Source organism: Centroberyx affinis, unplaced genomic scaffold (genome assembly GCF_046629955.1).
Source record: "Centroberyx affinis isolate AG114_WGS23_722 - 3 ecotype Tasmania unplaced genomic scaffold, CSIRO-AGI_Caff_v1 ptg000305l_1, whole genome shotgun sequence".
Taxonomy (NCBI): Eukaryota; Metazoa; Chordata; class Actinopteri; order Beryciformes; family Berycidae; genus Centroberyx; species Centroberyx affinis.
Genome location: NW_027278983.1, coordinates 979 through 22934, shown reverse-complemented (window position 1 = coordinate 22934; position 21956 = coordinate 979). Strand labels below are relative to the sequence as shown.

Sequence of the window (21956 nt, the reverse complement as noted above, 5' to 3'; positions counted from 1 at the left end):
AATCTGGCAGAATGCACTTATTCAAATGAGGCACAAATTACATGTAGTGTATCAAGTGCAGAGCACTTACCTCTGAGCCCTCGGCGTTAAAATGATCCAGCGCCTGCTTCCTCATCTCTCCCTTGATGGAGCCGTCTAATCTCTAAACAAAGCCAAATCAAATAGATCCGTCTGTAAATTGCATTACAAACTGTCACGGCTATTGCTTAATGCCTGGTACTGTGTTTTGGCCTTTTCCAGTCCTGTACAGGGATGGCATCACTTTCCTTTTCTTACCCAACTTTTTTGTTGACAAGGTGCCAATCTGAGCTATGGCACTGCCCACTAATAACAAAGCTCAGGAAGTGAGAAAAGAGAAGTAACTGTGACTGCAAATTTCTTGTGCCAATGTTGCTTAAGCAGATGCGCCTGTCTGACTGCAGTAAGCTGGCATCAAATTGACTTTTTGTATACTTAAATGTGTGTCTATCATGACAAGAATTGACATGCATTGGCAAACATAATTACTGTGAGTGAAGGTTGTTAAAATTCTATATGAAAAAGGAAAGAAACGTGCAAAACAGGGTTGTGTACGATAAAGGACATCAAACTGCAAAGTGTCTGATAATGGAGGCACTGACTTTGGATTTTTGCAACGTGGCAGACTGTCTAATGATCATATGGTATAACAGTGTGTACATACCTGAAAGAGGAACTGTCGGTTCCTCAGGTAGTCAGCCAGGATGTCCAGCATCCGGACCATCTGGGAGAAGATGAGGACTCGGTGGCCGCGCTCCTTCAGACGCACCAGGAGCTTGTCCAACAGAACCAGCTTCCCACTGCTGCGGATCAAGTGCTGTGGTAGGAAAACAGTGGCTATTAGTTGGTGGTCCATCTTCACAAAACTCAACTCACAGTAGACACGAGTCGGTATGAAAGTTTCATTCTGAAGATTATGGCCAAAATTACTATCAGGGTATATTTTTTTTTTCTTCGGGGAATAGGTTTCACAAAGACACATGTAAGACTTTAAGACCTTTTAAATGCTACCTAGAGTTGAATTTAATAGGACTTTTTTTTATGTAATAGGACTGGTGACTGTCTGATTGAGAGACTACCTATCCAATAATCTAGATTGAAAATTCTCCAAATTTGATTGACAGCCAATGATTTAGATCTATGCAAATGTTGTATTTAACAGTTAAGCTGCTGGCAACACAAAAAAAATCGCCTGGAAATGAACTGTTTATGCATCTAGATACAAAACAGACACAGACCTGTAAGGCTTCCGCTCTGTTGTAGAACTCGTTGTCTTCCGGTGGCTTGATAAGGTAGCAGTGGTTACAACACTTCTTCAGCTCCATCATGATGTTGAGGAAGCCTGAGGTGCTGCCCTTGGTGCCTTTACTCAGAGCCTTGTAGTTCCTGGTCAGGATCCATCTGATCACGGCCAGACACACACGCACACATGCAGGATTGTTACGAAGAAATAAGCATGAAGCCCTTTTTACTTTGGTACCAATAGTAGACAAAGTAGACACATTCTTTCATCTGGCTCATTATTAACGTAAATGAAAGGGATTCTCCTGCTCTTACTTGTAGTACTGTTTCTGGATGGCGCTCATCTCCACTCGGAGGATCTGCTCCACTTTGGCGGGGAGGGACTTCTCCACGTCCTTCTTGACCCGGCGCAGCAGGAAAGGCTCCAGCTCCTTGTGCAGACTGGTGTACCCCGAGTCCCTGCCTTTGCCGTGGTCCTCCTCGAACAGCTCCCATGAGTGAAACCTGGACACACGAGACAAAAGAACACTTTTTTTTTCAAGTGTGCCGCTATTACTGAACGGTTGCCAGGCGTGGGACTAGAGCTGCAGAGAGAAGAAGATCACTAGTAGACGCTCTCTGGAGGGCTGATTTCCCAGATCTGGACCCAGCATTTGATCGGCATAAAGTCTGGTTTAACATTTTAACAGCCTCCAGAAACCCTGATCATCATCAAGTCCATTATAATTGTATTCATAGAGTGTACTTAACTCCCAGGAAGCTTTGTATAATGAAAGTGACCACTGATTCAACTTGCACTCTGTGTCCCATAAAGGCAACGGGGACTTAATTACATGATTGGCGAATGATTGCTTCCAATCTTTCCTAGATTTTTGAGAATAATGTGCCCAGCTCGCCTTTTATATTTTTGTTAAACGACTTATCTAGCTTGAACTTGACACTGCCTAAAAAGCGAGCTTTTTTTTTTAGCTGGGCTGACAGCAGCAAAAAAAAAAACTGGTTGCTACCCGCTGGAAACCTTCCCATACTCTTTCTTTTCAAGCATGGGTTTTAACATATCTTGACATAGTATATCTGGAGCTGTCGACAGCCCGTATGCATGGGGCCAAGGAATCAGTGGCAGAACTGTGGAGTTCCGTCTCTGAGAAACTCAAAAACTAACTAATAACTGTAATAGCCTCATGTCGGGATGGGTGGCCTGGATTCCGGGTGGGTGGGAGTGTTTTTTTTTTTTTTTGGGTGGATGGGTGTGGGAGGGAGGGGATCCGAGGTGGGGATGGTTTTATTTTGTTTTCATTATTGTTGCGTTTTTCTTTTTCCTTACTTTCTTTTCTTTGATGTATTGCCGATTCTGATAATTGATATCAACATCAATACAAATTTGATCACAAAAAAAAAAAAGAGGTCAAGCCGACAAACTTATCCTTTAAATCAATTTGACAATTTCAGTGTCTCCTTGTGTCATCCTCAAAAACTATACGTAATACCAAGCATTTTCCCTTCTGTTCAGTGCATTGTGAGCAACTCCAAATTAGGGCTGAACGATTTGGAAAATTTTGACTGATATTGCAATTGCGATATGCTTTGCGATATTAGAGGGAATGATCATTTTTACATCATTATTCTCATTTTCATTGAAAAACGTATTAAAAATGATTATGGTGTGATTTTTTGCAGGGATCTGTACCAAACAAAGATGTTTTCTTAAGTCTGTAGAATATGATGTGTAGGCCAGGACATCTCTGCAGCACCACAATATTTACTTTAAAATGCTATTTTGACACATTTCACCTTTAACAAATATTGCGCCTCCTGCGATTTGAAAATTGCAGTAGGCCATATTGCGATTTTGATAAAATTTCGATTCATTGTTCAGCCCTACTCCAAATGGTTCTCAATCAACTATAACTACCTTTTTTGTGTATCCCATTACTATTTGCTGCAACAACCCAATCTTCTCATGGGGATCATTCATGTTTCATCTTACTTATATATTTGCTGTGACAAGCTGAGAGCAGTGACAATTTCGTTTCCAAGTTAATATGTAATTGGATTTCTTTGTTTTGACACGCATATATCTGGAGGCAGTGTGCCGAGCAGACACATTCACACATTCATTCAATCACTGTGATATGGCCTACTTCTCGGGCATGATGAAGTGCAGCAGGGACCAGAGCTCTTTCAGGGAGTTCTGCAGCGGGGTCCCTGTGATGAGGAGCCTGTGATTGGACTTGAAGTCGATCATCGTCTTGTAGAGGAGCGAGTCGTCGTTCTTCAGCCGGTGGGCCTCGTCCACGCCGATGAAGGCCCAGTTAACGCTGCCCAGGAATGACTGGAGAGACACACACACACACACACACAGGCATTTGTCACAGCTTTATCATAAGAGCAGAGAGAGAGACTTCAAAACAACTTGTCATGAACGGGAGTAGCTGCTGACCTTGTCTTTGAGGAGGATTTCGTATGTCGTGAGCAGGATGTTAAATTTAAGCCTCTTGTTCTGGACATGCATCCACTCGTGTGTTCGGATCTAAAAACAACAGGGGAGAAGGAAAAACGACAAACGTTTTAAATACTGAGGCAGCCATTTGAGAAATAGCAATCGGTGTTACTTGCATCCATACTTTATGTAACATTCAATAACAGGAGAAAGAAAAAAGAAAAACCATAAAAGGGAGGAAATCACATCAAATTTGTAAAGGGCTAAATGCTGTTATGAACAAACCAGAATGAGAGAATGTATACATCTACTTTTTATTTTACCCAATTCATCTACTTTAAGACTAACTTCTATTCTGTAAGACCAACTTCATTCAAAATGTAGTGCATATATGGGGTGGACATTTGTGTCGCATGTCATCCCCCTATCTCTTTCCCAATATTTCCTGTCTCTCTCTTTCACCTCTGAAATATGCCAAAAAAAAAAAAAAGTAGTGCGTATGTGATAGCAGCAGCCTAACTAATAGCGGTATTAACTGTAGCCTAGACCAGAGGTCCATGAGTCTGTATGTTTTCATTACAACCAATCACTACACTGGTTCAAGGTGTGTTAAACAGTGAAATGAGCTGCTGTAGTGTTTGGTTGGAATGAAAACCTGCAGACTCCTTGGCTTCCATGGACCATGGTACAGGAATAGGGTTGCAAAAAGGGTTGGGAACTTTTCAGTAAATTCCTTGGAAATTTTTACCAAATTTCAATGGAGTTTTTTGTTGTTCACTGAAAGAATCCAATGTAAAGAGTCAACTCATTTGCAATTACAATTACCCATTTGGCAGACGCTTTTATCCAAAGCGACGTACACATGAGATTTTAATACAACGCAAGTAAGGATCTAGTCAGGAGCGAACAAGAGTAAGTGCCATAAAGCTAAGTTCTGGACATGGGTAATGAGAACTTATATCACACCGGTTAAATTGAATCGGTGGTCCCCTGGCATTCCAGACACCTGTATTAAATGTCTAGAGGAGAGGGGTACTCTGTTCCATTGTGTTCGGGAGTGCCCAAAGTTACAATCTTTTTGGAAAAAGGTTGTTCAGAAATTTTCCCGGATGGTGGGCAGGGAGGGACCTTTCCGAGCAAAACTTTGTGTTCTGGGTATATATCCAGAGGATTTTATAGTTAATTTGAAACATTCATTACTGATAGACTTCGGTGTTCTTCAGGCCAGAAGAATGATTGCCCTCTTTTGGAAAAATGTTGATGTACCTGCTATACATGCATGGATAACAGAGATGGCATCTTGTCTTGTTCTAGCTGACACATATATCCAGGGGAAGAGCAAATGATTTTGCAAAAATATGGACTCTACTACTAGATTTCCTTGAGAATGAGAATGTGCAGTTAAAATAATGGTGCTGTATATTGCTGCTTGATTTTGATGTGTTTTTGTAGATTTCTTGTTTGTTTTGTCTGTTTTTGTTGTTGAATTTATGTTTATCACACTTGATAATTTTGTGTTTATGTGTATTATGTGTAAAATACTAAAACCAATAAAACATATTGTTTAAAAAAAAAAAGTTCTGGACATGGGTGCTACGAGGCAGTGCATAGAGGCAGAGAAAGACTTTTTTTTTTTAGCAATTACAGTCCATCAGGTGAGAAGGTGTTCCCTGAAGAGCTGGGTCTTTAGCCTTTTCTTAAAGATTGAGAGGGACTCTGCGGATCAAATGGAGTTTTAATTTATTTAATTAATTCATTTAATTAAAGTTCAACTCATAACTACATTGTCGATTTTTGATTTCTGTTGGAAGGGTTTGCATTTATGTCTGCTTATGTCTGGTCTCCTGATTAAGAGTCTGACTCCCTGTGGCACACTTGCATCCGCATGACCATAAAGTGGTGAACAGAGCGACCGACTGACCGGCATTGCGACCCAAGTGTTGTAACATACCATGTTCCTGCTGCTGATGTCTCCCAGGTAGACCACGATGTTCATCTGAGGGGCCCAGAGCTGGATCTCTCTCTGCCAGGAGGTCAACGTGGAGAGAGGCACCACCAGCAAGAAGGGCCCATACAGTTGGTGCTCGTGAAACAGGTGGTTGAGGAAGCAGATAGTCTGGATGGTCTTCCCCAAGCCCATCTCATCAGCGAGGATGCAGCTGTTGCCTCTAGGGTTGGGGGCAGGAGTGGAAATAGATAGGAAGGAATTTCAGGCCTGCCAACATGTTTGCTTTGCACACAGCATGAAACATTCAACAAATAACCATCATGTATACCAATCGCAAGAAAAGGAAGGAATTTGATAGAACAAGCCAGTATATATGGATCCAACACTAAAGATATACTTCTATCAAGAAAGAGATTAGTCAGAATGTTCATCAATTGAGAGAAATTCTCATTTAACACCTTCATTTTAACAGAGGAAACTTTTAAATATCTATATCAATTAACTACAAATCTATTTTAAAGTGTGACATTTACTTCTAATCTCTTTCAATGTTTACCTCAAAAATTACGTCTAAATACATCCTTTACAATACAAGAAACTTATTTTATAGTCAAATTATTTTAGTACAAGAAAGACTTTTATATTTATATTTTATATTAGATGCCGAGGCACAATGATATGGAACTTCCTAATCCTATTATAACAGAATTAGAGACAGCCTGATAAATTACTAGGGTGTCTCATCTCCATTAAAAAAAAAAAAATCTATGATCATCTACACATCAACATCTTGCCATCTTGGAAGTATTTCAATTTAACAGCAATCGCCAGCCGTATATGTTAATAAATCAGGAAGGAAAAAGACAACACATTCAGGATTGATCGACCCGTACTTGCACCAGGAGTGGGCCATCCAGTTCAGACTGTCCAGCTGGTAGTCTCGGAGCTCCAGTCCATCGCCTCCTATGTAGGACGGCTGCTTCTTCATGGGCACGAACCTCGGTCTCTGCTTCAGCACCTAGGAGGGAAAGACGGCAGTCGGTGATGTCATCGTTCAAAACAAACCCCACACTTCAGTTTACTTCTCAGTGTATAGAGGAGATACAGAAGAGATCGCACCAGGCTAGACCAAGATGAAAACATTCCTGTAGGCCAGTGATTCTTAACCTTTTTCATATCAAGGACCCCTAATTTAGTCCACATTAGAGCCACGGACCCCCCATTGAGAGAGATGAGATTTTGTCTCTCGGACTTCTGGACTATGATTTTGTCCAGAATTCCACGACTATCTGTATTGTAGGTAGAGAGATAACAGAGAAACTATGATCAAAACAGTCATTCTTCTACATTCTCTAATTGTGTTAACTCATCAAGTTTAACATCAATTTCCCCTCAAGGACCCCTGGTGGTCCCCGGACCCCACGTTGAGAACCACTGCTGTTGGCCACTTTAATTTACTGAATCAAAATATAATACTCTCAAAGATCCAAAACGCAGGGAATCTCCAGGTCTTTAGACTTTTTAAGACCTTTTTAAGTGCTACCTGTAAAATACATTTAAGACCAATTTATAAAACAAAACTAAGAAACAAAGCTGGCAAAACCAATCTATATCTCACTGAACATAGCCAATGTAGTTGTGAAACGTGACTATCATTTGTGCTTACAACATAGACTTATTAACATGGACAAAAGAAGACCTTTGGCCCAGTTCTGCTGTTCTTTTTTTCATGATGAGCACCAACTACACCTGGATGCATACACAATCCTGCTGCAGCACCGTCAAAGAAGGCGTAGGCTAGTTCTCAAATTACAAGTTTTGTAACATAGGCCAATGTGAGTGTGTTTTGTGCTTTACTCAATACATGCACATATACCTAACATAACACATAACCATGAAAAGTGAGCTCATCACAGTGACCCTCCTCCAATCAGATGTCGTCTCCTCTCCAAATGTTTTGATTTCATTAAATTATACACATGTAAACCACTGGTGTGAATAGTTAGGATAACAGGCACACCCACACCCCATCATGAGTGGGCTAGCGCAGTGGTTCTCAACGTGGGGTCCGGGGACCACCAGTGGTCCTTGAAGGGGGTTCCAGGGGGTCCCCAGCAAATTGATGTGTAACTTCAGCATTATTTTGTTTACAAGACGTTAACACAATTAGAGAATGTAGAAGAATGATCATAGTTTCACTGTTATCTCTCTACCTACAATACAGATAGTCATGGAATTCTGGACAAAATCATATCTAGCAACAAAAATATTCTCAGATTTGTGTTCCAGAGAAATCAAATGGGGGGTCCTTGGCTCAAATGTGGACTAAATTAGGGGACGTTGATATGAAAAAGGTTGAGAATCACAGGGCTAGCGTACATGAAAAACACTACAAAACTCTACTGTGACTCAATGCACTGGGTAATAAGTAAATACAAATGATGTTTCTGTAAGATTGGTTTACAGGCTATTGGAATTTTATGGAGTTGCCTCAAACTCATTTACAATGAATCACTTACTTTTTTTATTTGTGTTATTTTTTATTATTTGACTTTTTCATTAATTACTTGGATTGGTCTTTTTCATTTTTGCCTGCTTAAAGCTAGGGTAGGCAATTTATTTTCGAAGCATTTTGGTTATATAGGTTGAAATTCTCTTTACATCCCGATGACTATCAATAAATCAAATGCTCTGAGAAAAAACAAGCACAGATCCTGTACAGACCCACGTCCTTTGGACAAAAGCCAGGGGACTTAGAAGAGAATTACCTTGCAGTCTCTGAAGGGAATGGTCTTTGACTGGTTTCTGCTCATGTAGTCATCTATGCATTTCTGGAACTTCCTGGCGATCAGGGCGCCGTCCTCCCAGCTACACTCCGAGTATGGCAGGCCCTGCCACTTGCACAGGTAGTCTGGGTAGCCAGCTGCCGACTTCTGGTTTGAATGCCCTGCTCGAAAGGGATTCATGCGCCAATTTAGTTATATGAACCCAACGGCATCAAATCTACTCGGTGTCAATTGCTTCATGCAAAAAAAACCGAACAAATGACAAGGCACGTATCAGAAAGCGCACCTATGATTCGCTCTACAAGTTGGTACTGAGAGTGTAGATCGTCCATCAGCTCTTCTTGACAGTTGAAATACTCTATATCCTCCGGTGATGCTGCCTTCAACCTGGCGAGAGAAGAATATGATAAAGTGAGTGAGAAACCACATTCCTTTCCGGAAGCTACCTAATGATGCACAAAGTAAAAAAAAAAATGTAACAGAATTTGGCAACAACTACTGTCAAAGTGCCCTTGAAGAAGACTCTGAACCCCCAGCTGCTCCAGTGCAGCTGCTCAGCGATCAGCAGTAGAAGACTGTGGTACTGGACAGCTCCCACTGTGACTGCGAAGCATGCTGTTACTGGAAAATGGCACGGAGCACTGTGGCCGATCCCTGGATAAAGGAAGGTTAAGAGAGTAACTAGTCTTTTCTGCTACTGTTCCAGGCCTCACCATTTCTTTTTCTCCTGCTCCTTCTTCTTGAAGTTATCCAGTTTCTTCATGCCCTTGACATTCTGGAGCTTGAGGGTGTCCTCCGTCTCCCAGGTGTTGTGGATGTGGGACCAGTTCTTCCACTTGATCAGATACTGGACGTCACCGGCCTCTTTGTTGGGGTTGAAGGTGCCGTTTGGGTCCCCGTCTGCTTCTACAGCATATACTGTGGTGGTGCCTCCCGTTGCTGTGGGACAAATATTGCAAAACTGTGCTACACATTATTTTTTCCTCATTTTTCCTGTAGAAGGGATGATTTATCCTTGAAATGTAATTTAGGTACTCTGTAATCTGAGATTGAGGTCTGAGAACAGAAAACATTCAAGTAAATAACAAAGAAAATACACAATAAGACAGTCATAAGGGGGAGGGGGGGGGCTTTGAAATTCAAATTTCAAAGTGCTTTGCAGTCTGCTCCATTTATACGGTGGGTAGTAGCAGAAACCATCTAATTACCTAAACTAACGAATCATGTGATCTGGTGGCTTAATTAGTGGCTCTATAGACAGTAGAGATGCAAGGTACATGGGAAGCTGCAACAGTAGAGTTTATAGATAAATATAGTGCAATGTATTCCACTCTTCGTTGTTAAAGAAGACCAGATGACTCTTGTATCTAATGGCTTCAAAGTAGCAGGGGCAACATGTGAATACAAATTGTCTATAATCAAATACAGACATGACTGTGGAATGTACAATGTCTTTCCCTGTATGGAATACACATCTCAAAATTCCATGAAACTCCAGAAATTCCATGACCAGCAGGAATCCTGTTTACCCTGCCCCTGAAATAGAGATCAGTCTCAGCAGCAGTGTTCCTCACCTCCTCGCCTTCCTATCCTGCTCTCCATCACTCTCTCCAGGGTTTCGAACTCATCTTCCTCCGGCTGGGGAACGTCTTCACCCAGCACCTCCACGAGGTCGTCCGAGTCCGTCTTCAGCTCCTCGTCCTCCTTGTAGCTGACGTTCACGGTGGCCTGCCGCCGTGGCCCCGCCGACACCACCTTCTTGTAGTGGTCGTCCTCGTCGTCGGAAGACGAACACTTCGGGGCCTTCTTTCTCTGGACGCTGCTTTTCTTTCCGTTTCGGGCGTTCATCCTGAGAGGCGATAAGAAGAGGTGAAGCCAATGCAGGTTTAAGTTGAGGACACTCTGTATATTCTTTTAGAGGACACAGGACAAATGATTAACACCCAAGGTAAAAGGCTGAAGTGACTGACCACTAGGAAGGGAATTTGATCTGAACAAAACACCTATCTTTCCATGCAGGACGAATTCTGTTCTTAACCTGGTTACTCAGGTAACCTGGTTTTGGGTAAATGCATGTAAACATCACAACCATAGACAAATAACCCAGGGAGGCTCATACTCTCATACTTGAGAAACCTGATTAAAGTACCTGGCTAAATGCCATATTAAACAGGTTACTGTGGCCTGGAAACATCTTACTCCTTTGACTTTTGGTTTTATGAGAAACCTGGTTAAAATACCTGATTAAATCCCATATTAAACAGGTTACTGTGGCATGGAAACATCTTACTCCTTTCACTTTTGGTTTTTGCCATCAAACTCAGACTCGCAGAGCAATACGGGCACATTTTGTTGTCCACAAAAAATGTGGCAGTGAGCAATAGCCTACTTTTTCGGGGGGGCTGATTCGATTAGCAATTTTGTGAGATTGTCCAATCATCGATCTGAATATCAATTGAAATGACGCATTTTACCATGACTTTCTGCTAACAACTGCTTGTGTAAAACTACTAAAAATGCACGGCAAGCATTAACAGTAAGATTTCAATCAGGCACTGTGTTTAACACACTATACTTATGGCTACATGACAATGCTGGACTAACCATTACAGTACGTCATTTAGCAGACGCTTTTGTCCAAAGCTACTTACAATAATTGCATTTTGTAAACAGTAGTGAAACCAACTGTATATCACAGTCTTCATCAGGTTAATTCAAGTGGGATCCAAGTGTAATCTGAAGAGATGCGTCTTCAGTCTGGGTAATGATTCAGCCATTCTGACAGAAGCATTGTGGTGCCAGGACTGAGAAGACTCGCAACTGGGATGAGCAACGTCTGAGCCCATGTAGTGATGGAGGGGCTAGGTGACCTGGAAGGCTGGAGGAGTTTGGAACCTGACCAGTGAAGACCTAACCATCAGGTCCAAGCAGTGATCTAACCATGAGGAAATAAAGTTTTTATCCAAACATAGTTATTACATGTTAGTGTGTGCTTAAGTAAAAGGGTTTTAATTGTGTCCAATACATTAAACTTTTTCTAATCATATGGGCTTTGACATTCATAACACGATGTCAGAAATGAATATACACTTGATATCCTTTATAAGGAGCGCCTAGATAGTACTAGGTAGGATCCCTTTTTGTCTCGAGAACAGCCTGAATTATTGAAGGCCTGGATTGAACAATGTGATGGAAATATTCCACAGGGATTTTGGTCCATGTTGACTTCATAACGTCTGAATGTGTCTGCAGATTTTTCAGCAGCACAACATCCCATTTCACCTCATCCCAAAGGCATTCCATTAGGTTGAGATCTGGGGAAAGCCATTGCAGGCCATTGCAGTAAACTGAAGTTCCATTTTCCTGGAACCATCTTGAGATCATATGTGCTTTGTGACATGCCACGTTATCCTACTGGAAGTATCCATGTGGCAAAATGGGAGACTGTGGCCATGAAGGGATGCAGCAAGTCAGCGACAATGTTTAGGTTCGCTGTGGCATTTAGTAGTGCTCTGTCGGTACTAAGGGGCTTAAGGTAACATTGCTCACACAATTACAGAACCATCAGCATCTACTGTTGGGCAGGAAGGATCCATGGATTCATGTTCTTAAGCCTGCCATCGTGTCACAACAGAAACCAGGATTAGTCAGATAAGGTGGTGTTTTGGTGATCACATGCCCACTGAAGCTTGGTCTTCCGCTGCTGTAGTCCATCCAGTTAAGGTTGCAAGATGCCCCTCTGCACCTCACTGTTGTACAGAGCTGGTATTTGCATACTTGTGGCCAAGGCAAGTTTCGCTATTCTCCTCTGACCTCTCTCATCAACATGGTGTTCCACCTCGAGTGACTGCAGCTGACATGATGGGTTTTGTTACTTGTACCATTCTCCATTAACTCAACAAGGTAATGTAGAACATCCCAGGTGGGCATCTGTTTCTGAGATGATGGACCCTGCGTGTCTGGCACGAGCAATTATACCAGTTTCAGTGTATCAATGTATGCCTAAAATGTGACCAGGCAGTTGAAGCAATGCTCGACTAATCACCAAAGACCTATGTACAACATCCATCAGTGCATTCCTATTACCATCACTGTTGAGATCATTATTTCTTAAAAGTAAGCTACTACTGTGCTATCAAAGAGGGCAGGGGAATATTCTGTTAACTGGTTTATTCATAGCAACAGGGAGACTTAAGGGTATCAAGGGTTCATGTAAACAGATTAACCTGAATAGGATCTTGCCCAGAGTGTGGACAGAAGCTGGGTTACTCAGGCATGTAAACATAGCCAATAGAAGGGAGACCATACTGAAATCTTGGTGGCTTGATCTGATACACAGCTAACCAGCTATAAAAGGCCAACTATCTACTTACTTGGTTGGAGGCTTTCTGCTTTTGACTTTGTGACTGGGTTCATAGTCGGATGCAGTCTCATCACTGTTGTCCTCTGCTGATGAGTCAGATCCAGAACCACTCCCAGATCCAGAACCAGATCCAGAGTCTGAAGAGCCTGAATTTCTTCTCCTCTTGGATCCACTTGATGAGTCTGAATCATCGCTACTTGATGAGTCCTATAAAAGATTATCATCAAGGTTCAGTGTTGGGATGTTCATGAATAACCAGCGTGTGACCATCAGGTGGGCACCTCCCATTACAGATGTTTCATTAAATTAGGCTCAGGACACCTCCAGAAGGCGTAAATTATGTTGTCTTGTTGTAGGTCAGGTAGAGAAATGACTGTACATACATAATGACTAAATATATAATAACCAGGCTAGATGAAGAGATATCAGAAAAAGACATACTGGAAAAGTTGTGGTGTGGGTGTAGATCCATTCAGTAACAGTAGAAGTAAAAGCGAATAGTCCAATAAGTTAGATTTGTTTCCAAATTTAGGTTACTGTGACACAGTAAACTATCCTGTCTTTAGCCCTAGTCTCTACTCCAAAACACTGAGTTGTAGCTTCAGAAGTGTCAGCTCAGTTAACCTGAACAAACTGTTGGTTCTTGGCTTTGTCAGGTAAATAATTAGCCAGCAGGCGAATTTAGAAAAGAAATCAATGTTGATGTAAACATGCAAGTAGCCACTACTAGAAGTAGCCTCTCCTAGATTATGTTAGCTATTGTGCAAATCAGATGTGTTAACTAAAACACAGTAATAGTTAGCTAACAAGCTGATCTAAACACAAAATTGATCAGATGCACCAGCAGCAAAATGATCACTTCCAAGTCAAACAGTACAGAAATTAACCAAGTCTACTCAATCCTGATGAGATGGGTGAGTTGCAAGTTGAGAAAAGCAATCAGCTGTTCACAGCCATTGCAGCCCAAGAGCTGAGGACCTCCAATATGGCTGACAAAGGGTGTGTTACCTCGCACTACCTGCTGTCAGCACCGATCAGACCTATATTACATTTCACTACGATGACACCAACATTTAGTAACACTTAGCCCACAACAGTTCACCCAATGATTTCTAACCTTACCATCAATCTCAAGAATACTAGGCTAGTGATTCCTTACCCTTCTGTCTAGACAGGGCCCACTTAGGAATTCAGAAACCAGACTGTACCAACAATCATAAGCCAAAAGTTGAGTGACCCTGTTGACTTGAAATAGCCCACTCAACAATTAAGAAACTGCATTAAACATACATGTAGGCTACAATGACAACTATCGTTATGTAGCAAACAGACATATTGACAGAAACCAATTTTCATGTTAAAAACAAATGATGAAAAAATTCTGATGCCTGCCTTGGGAATAACATTTCTTTTTAACAAATATTACACACTTTTTTCATTTATCCTAGAGTCATAATCATGGTGGTTTGCACACAAGGCAGTGGCAGGAATTGTGCTGCTTATTGAGTTGCAAGGCTTTATTTTCATCCTAGCTCATTACAGAAGTGTGAAACTGCTCAGCACTCAGATAGAGAATTAACCTAAGTGCCCACTAGTGGTTGCGTTCAAAACTAAACATGACAGTGATTCCATTTCCACATAAAAACAATTCACTTCATTGATTCTAATTACTTGAGGGCTGCCAAAGACACAGTCAAATCAGCTGTAACATCTTAAAAACTTTTTTTTTTTTAAAGTTCAATAGGTCGTGCCTGAGGTTGACGTTTCCTCCTCCAAAATCCTAAAGGTGTTTACCAATTATACAAAACCAAATTTAGACTGGCACTGGCATACTTACCCCACTGTACTTAAAGGAATAGTTCACCCAAAAATAAAAATTCTGTCATCTACTCGCCCTCATGCCAAATGAAACGCAGGTGAAGTTTGTTAGTCCATATAACACACAGGGAGGTTGCAGCACAACTTGGTAGCAGCCTTCTCCAAAACAACTGAAGTCAATGGGGACCTGTTCTTTAGAGCTCCAAAACAAAAACAGCCAAACAATCACACTGAATGGAAAGACCTATACACCATTATTTGTTGCAAATCAATCAGCTGTAGTTAAGATTTGCACTAAATGATGGTGTAGTGTAAATATACTGTAGGTCTTTTTGGAACTCTGAAGAACTGGTCCCCACTGACTTCAGCCTTCTGCTCCATAGCAGAAGGCTGCTATGGAGTTGTGCTGGCAGCCTCCCTGTGTGTTATATGGACAAACTTCACCTGTGTTTCAACTGGCATGAGGGGGAGGAGATGATGACAGAATTTTCATTTTTGGGTGAACTATTCCTTTAAAACATACCAAACCATGAATCCAAAACAGTATACTAAATCATTGGATCTGTGAATCATTCCACACCGATTCATTACATTCTCATTTATACTTTCGAAATAGGTGTGACCATTCTGCTCCAACATATCCATAAGTCCAAGTTAGTCAAATGTTTCATTAATAGAGTTAGACTGGAAGGAGTGGAATTTTGAGGGGGTGTGGGGGTAGATACTTATTGTTTTGCTAGGTCAGTGAATTCAAGTGACTCTGGGAAATATTTTAAATGTGCATTTCTACTTCAGAGGCTCAAATGGCAATGGCTGTATCACCAATACTCGACAACAAATAACAAAAACATATTTTCTCAAAAAGCAAAAACGGGAAAAGCCAAACGACTGAAAGATAAAATGCCTTTACAACTACCTGCTACAGATATCCTTGTGCTTTTTATGTATTGAGGATCAGTGTTAAACAACCAAAGAGCTACTAACCTCGTCAGATCCACTATTTGAAGAGCTTTGTCGCTGATGCTGGAGTTGCTGTTTCCTGAGCATAGCTGACCTTTGCACTGCTAGGATACTCGGGTTGGACTTCCAGAACTGCAATCAATATAGCGCAAGGTTAGGGAAAGTTTAATGAATAGTTTACAGTCAATAGCCTACATATCATTGTACAAATGGTTTGATTTCATTTTCTCTAAAAACAAAAGTCCAGGTGTATAAAGATGGCAGCTTCTGTAATCCTTTCAGTCCAATCAAACGGGCAGTGTGCAAGCAATGTTGCCATTTTAATACTTTGCATCATGCAATAATGGAAGCTGCTATCTTTAATGTACCTGTTTTATCGTGGAGCATTAGTTTAGTAACACATTACCTCGGCTCCATCAATTTTTGACTTATTTGGTGGTTCAATTTTCTCCTTGGATTTCTCCGAGTCAGAATCCGACTGGCTGCCCGAGTCCGAGCCACTTCCTGAGTTGCTGCTCCCTGATTGGCTGCTGCTGCTGCTGCTGCTGGAACTGGAGCCGGAGCCTGTCCCGGACGCAGAGCCCGACCCGGAACCGGACTCGTCATCGGAGTTACTGTGGACGATGCGAAAAGACACACAAGCACGTGTGTTAAAATACTTGGCGAGTCTTCCAACAGTAGCAGTACTTCCTTCTGTGTATGTAAGAAGAGTCATGAAGAGCGTGGTTCTCAATGTTTACCATAATGAAACTGTGTCACATGAAAATTTCAAAGTACTGAGAAAGCTTCATCAGTTCACATGACTCAGAGGAGGATCTGCACAGGTGAGAATTATGAGGTGCTGTATTTCATTGTTCCTAAAAACAATGCAAAGTAGGCCTATATCTGGTGCCCATAAAAGAGATAGGGCCCCTCTACAGTATTCAGGGAATCAGCAGATTTTCACATTCAGAGAGCCAAAAGTAAAACGTTTAATGCTACCTGCAATTGAATCTAAGACCAATATAAAAAACAAAATAAGGAAACAAAGCTGTCAAAACCATGTCCAATGAATGTTAGGAACGTTTAATGGGCAGTATAAGAAAAGGGACAGCCCGGAAATTAATCGTTAAGGGACATGAAGTCCAACTGTGTTTAGTAAAGCAAATAAGATAGGATGCATATTGCACTACTAACCCTCTTCTGTGTAATCTTAGTGGACACGCAGCACAAAGAAGAGCCGCCATTGCACGGTGAAAAAATATATAATAAAATAAGACCTCTGACAACTGGATTCAGGACATTTGATATTTTTGAGGGCATACATTTAAATAATTTATTCTAAGAGGTTTTCAGACTTTTTAAGGACTTGCACACACTCTGGTATTGACCTTTTTTCTTGCCATCACACAACACAAATAGACTCATTTTCATATTAAACAGTACTCTTCATTTCAAGTTTCATTCAGAAGATCATTTCTTTAACTACTACCATGCTCACAGATCATAGTAATACTAGTAAATCACTGTCTTCTGGGCTTAACACTCAGAAATATTTTTGATAAAATACCCACTGCATCAGCTTGTAAATCATCTATCACCTAATGTGAAGAATCCTATCGTGTCAATAACCTGATTGTGATAATGTTTAACAAACTCTTTTCCTTATTCCATTAAAGCTCAAAGGGTTATAAAGGTAATCTCAACGTTCTTCATTACGTTTTGTGTGGGATCCAAGTACACATAAAACAGTTCAGATGTCCAACTACTGAGCATGCAAGCTTACATTTGAGCTGACAGTTGTAATAAAAAACAAAAGATTCCCGAGATAAAAAGTTTGATTACCTTGATTCTCCACTGCTGTTGCTTACACTTTCGTCCTCACTGCGCCCAGCCATGTTTAAATCCAAAATATATACGTCCCAACAATAAATAATCTATAATGAGTCTTATGCTCCACACAGTTAACCTGTAAAAGAGAACACACATTACATGAGAAATACCATCCCATAAATACCATAAGTCAGTTTTTCCATCAAAGTTTTCATTGAACTTAAATTATGGTTTCCAAGCTGTCTATACGACCATAAACAGTGGAGTTGATAGAAATGGCTAACTTGCTAAAAAATCAACTAAAACGAGCAAAATAACACACACTGTTTAGGTGCAAGCCATCTGAAAGATAATTTCATTTTCGGTTCAGTAAAGCTCTTCTCTGGCCAATTATGACCTGTTCATCAAAACTGAACAATTTACTTGAAAACTATGTTTTTAAAGCAGTCAATACAATTTCACGTTAAATTTTCTTCAATTGTGTAAATTCTTAAAAACATCAATTCTGCTCTGGTCCATGTTTCAGTTCTGAGATAGATTAACTTTATCTACGGAATCTTAAAACACGTTTATTGTTGTGGACATAATGCTGTTAACGCAGCGTACAGCGAAGTGAGTGGATAACTATACATGCCGTCGTATTTATTCCCTGGCCGCAGAGGCCTGATGAGGCCTGCACAGCAGGAACGTGTTTTCAGTTCCAAACAAAGCTCCACAGCCGCTCTCAGTACTAACATTACCACATCCACATTAACTTATTCAACACGGGCCTCAAAAACCTGCCAAAATGAACAGTCTTATGTCAACCACGGTCTACTTGCTTCAGGTTGACATCCAGATTTACGAGTGTGGCTAATGTTTGTCCTGTAGCTTGCTCGCTAATACCAGCTAACGACGCAAGCTACTGGCTATTGGCGGGGTAGCTGTAATATATGCAGGCACAACCAGCGCGGTCGTTAGCCGGCCAGCGACTTAGTTCAATCACAGGCCAGATGGACAATAATATCCTCCAACAAACGAGGGTAACACATTACTAGCAGAAGCTAGGTTACTTTACTGCTGATGTATAAAAGTTTGGCGTCTCTTTGCTGTGGTTAGTGTTTGCTAGCCCGTGTGTTCAAGCTAGAAAACCGTAACACTGTTAAAAAATACACCATTGGCATAATTCCACAGCACTTGCCAAAAAGATATGGACTATACGTTAAGTCAAATGCTGTATGAATTGTTTGTACTTTTACATTAGCCTTCTGAGCTAAGTACAGTAAACACGAGTTGACAGGGATGCTAGCCCAACGTTAACTGAGCAGGTCAAGCAAGGAAAGGTTTGCAGCGTGAGGCTAGCACGGCAGCTAACGAAATGATAAAACTTTAAGTGATTTTTAACAGTAAACCATCGGAGTGTTCACTTTCCAGTTGCGATGCTCAGCTTTAAATAGTCACCGAAACCTCGTGCAAGTACCTTTACAAACAGTTGACCGCAGCCTGTAGGTGCTCAACTCGTTTAATATTCATTATTTTCCCCGCAAACGCAAACTAGCTAACCCTCTTCCTTCTTGTTTTCATCAGCCGCTCACTTTCCACGGCTGTTTTACGGTGTCAACACGTAACGTTAGCTTGCTTGCTCTGTGAGCTAGGGGGCTAGGTAATTATAAGTTGGTCATGTTACCTTGTGTTATTCTAGGTTACCTTGGAACTCCGATGAACTGCCTGTCTGAATCTGCCGTCCGACTTCAGCGGTCCTTTTTTCCTTTATTTTCTTTGGCTAGCAGCTACTGATAGCCACCTAGCTAGCTAACTCCCAGCCAGGGAGAGCAGCCCCGAACGGTTCAGCTCGGTTGAATTGATGCAGTGTTTCTTGATTTCGCCCCCCCCAGAAAAAATCGCTAAGTATGGTCCCCTTTGGTTTCCCCTGGTGTAAACAAAGTCTAGCGTTCGTCGTTCAATCCCGATTGTAGAATGCTGGCATTTCAACAGCGGGTACTCCGACAACCGGCCTCCGCCATGACGCCGTCGGGTTCACTTCACTAGGAAACCCCGGGCAGTGACGTAACAACGATGCTTTGCTCTACACTACAACACCACGGAACATCTCGTTTTATTTTTAGACAAGTATTATATTCATAAATGCAAATTTGCCGTACCAACCCCCTACTACAGATTTCAACAAAGAAATTGAATAATACATTAAAAAGACAATTTACCCCAAAACCAAGAAGGGCGTAAAACCTGTAACACCGCGTGCTTCGTTTTTAAGGCATTTCTGTTATTTTTTCCCCCTACAGGCCTATCCCTGGCATATTTTCTGTTCCTGTTCAAAAGAGTTGACCCCATATTTTGTATTCTGATGTTTATTCTATGAATATGTTTTGGATTACACTTGCAGTAAAGAGAAACAATACAACATGACTAAATCCTGTGTGAAGGCTATATAGCCTAAAACCAACAGTAAAAGCATATTATTATAAAATTATAAAAGTATAAATTTATATATTTGGTAATACTTTACAATAAGGGTACATTAATTAAGGGTTAGTTAATGCTTAATAAGCATTAACTAACCCTTAATTAACAGTTAACTAATGTGTCTGGTAATAATTTACTAATGGTGTTCATGTTAACTAAGGTATTAATTTATACATTAATAGTTTATAAAGATGACTATTAAATAATGTATAAATGAATACCTTAGTTAACGTGAACACCATTAGTAAATGATTACCAGACACATTAGTTAACTGTTAATTAAGCGTTAGTTAATGCTTATTAACTAACTAAATTAATGTACCCTTATTGTAAAGTGTTACCATATATTTATAAAAGTACAACAACAATACACAAGAACAAGAGGATTGGCTGGAGTTATATAACTCCACATTAAAAACATACAGGAACCTGGCCAGAAAATCACAGGCATGGCAGGTAATATGCGAAAGGATGGGGATATCAGGTTAGGAAAATTATATTGCATTATTTACATATTCCACATTCTTCAAAATTTCAGATTCAAAAGAAGCCTAGATATCAACATTGTTGAATTATTTAAGCTGCTTTGTGTGATGTTAAGACCTGAAAGCATTAATTTAGCACATCATTCAGGTCATTAGTAAATCTAGCCTATCTACACCATTTAAAACAAACTATTTATAGAAAACTAACCCATAGGCTGTTGAAATTGTTTGAAATAAATTGCTGGTGACCCCGCTAGTCCATATCCATTCAGGCTCACATTTCTGGAAAGGTGAAAACGTGTTTCTGCAGCCTACCGAGATTCCATTTACAAAGTTATGGTATCCTGGCCAGTAATGTTGAATTATACTTTTCTGAGTGTTTAAGTTTAGTTTTAGTTGTTCAGTGAATTCTAGTTATAACCTAGTTTAATTTTAGTTATTTCAATTAATTATTTTTATTTGTATTACTATTAATAAAGGTCAATAGGTGGTGAAGAAAATATGTGTGTCAGATAACATGAGCTTCATCTGACAACAACAGGAGACAATAAAAATCAACCAAGAATTTATTCCAGTTACAAGAATGAGGTCCTGACCCAAACTGAAAATAATCCATGGTAATTTTGAATTTCAGTTAGTTTTGCCATGGTGCATTTGCACATTGAGATTAGTTTTTTTCTGCAAATTTAGTTATTTTTATTTCAGTTAACTAATCTTTCATTTTTAAATTTTGTTTCAGTTAATAACCTTGCTGTGAAATAGTCATGATGAAGATTGCTGATTGCGTTCATCCTGTTTTAGAGGAGGAGTGTAAAAAGCGATGGCAACACTTTACAATAAGGGTCACTAAGTTAAGGGTTAGTTAATGCTTAATAAGCATTAACTAACCCTTAATTAACAGTTAACTAATGTGTCTGGTAATCATTTACTAATGGTGTTCATGTTAACTAAGGTATTAATTTATACATTATTTAATAGTCATCTTTATAAACTATTAAATCATGTATAAATTAATACCTTAGTTAACATGAACACCATTACTAAGCATTAAGCATTAACTAACCCTTAACTTAGTGACCCTTATTGTAAAGTGTTACCAAAGCGATGGAAGAATTTGAGGCACAGGTTCATCAAGGAGAGAAAGTTAGAAAAGGAAAAGAAGAGTGTTTCAGCAGGAGGAGAGGGGAAGCGATGGAGATTTAGCTCCATCATGACTTTCATTGGGCCCGGTGTGAGGGAAAGACCAACATCAAGCAATATGGCAGGTGATGAGGAATTGATAAGATAAGATAAACTTTATTGTCCCTCAAGGGGAAAATCATCGTAGGCAGAGTGCTCCATAACGTTAAAAACAGTACAGTACAACATACAGGATAGAGTTCAGTTCAGTTTAGTTTATTCACAAATCAGTTAAAATACAAGTACAATCATATGAGACATAATGGAGATATGTGAAATGGGACACCCAGAGACTAAGCAGATAGTATTTTAAATATATGTTCACTAACACGTCTAGATGTGAAAAAGTGCATGTATTATACAGTAACATTTACAACCTACAAAACACCTAAGACTAACCTAAGACCCTAAAAAGTACTACTAAATGGTCCTAAGACATTTA

The 21956-nt window shown here is 40.3% G+C and overlaps 1 protein-coding gene across 2 annotated transcripts in view; it reads right to left on the bottom strand.

Moving 5' to 3' along the window:
- The window catches only part of chd1 (chromodomain helicase DNA binding protein 1), a 34488-nt gene extending 15123 nt beyond the window's left edge, over positions 1-19365 (bottom strand). For both annotated transcript variants that reach the window (XM_071515091.1, XM_071515092.1), the window contains exons 1-17: positions 19054-19365; positions 17400-17523; positions 15982-16189; positions 15600-15707; positions 12808-13004; positions 10009-10283; positions 9148-9373; positions 8721-8821; positions 8417-8595; positions 6542-6666; positions 5652-5868; positions 3701-3790; positions 3402-3592; positions 1576-1764; positions 1257-1419; positions 683-835; positions 71-142 (exon numbers count right to left, since the gene is read on the bottom strand). In XM_071515091.1, the coding sequence (XP_071371192.1) occupies positions 71-142; positions 683-835; positions 1257-1419; positions 1576-1764; positions 3402-3592; positions 3701-3790; positions 5652-5868; positions 6542-6666; positions 8417-8595; positions 8721-8821; positions 9148-9373; positions 10009-10283; positions 12808-13004; positions 15600-15707; positions 15982-16189; positions 17400-17452 (2547 nt within the window). In that variant the 5' untranslated portion in view covers positions 17453-17523; positions 19054-19365. The remainder of the gene's footprint in view (positions 1-70; positions 143-682; positions 836-1256; positions 1420-1575; positions 1765-3401; positions 3593-3700; positions 3791-5651; positions 5869-6541; positions 6667-8416; positions 8596-8720; positions 8822-9147; positions 9374-10008; positions 10284-12807; positions 13005-15599; positions 15708-15981; positions 16190-17399; positions 17524-19053) is intronic.
- Between the last annotated feature and the right edge of the window lie 2591 nt (positions 19366-21956).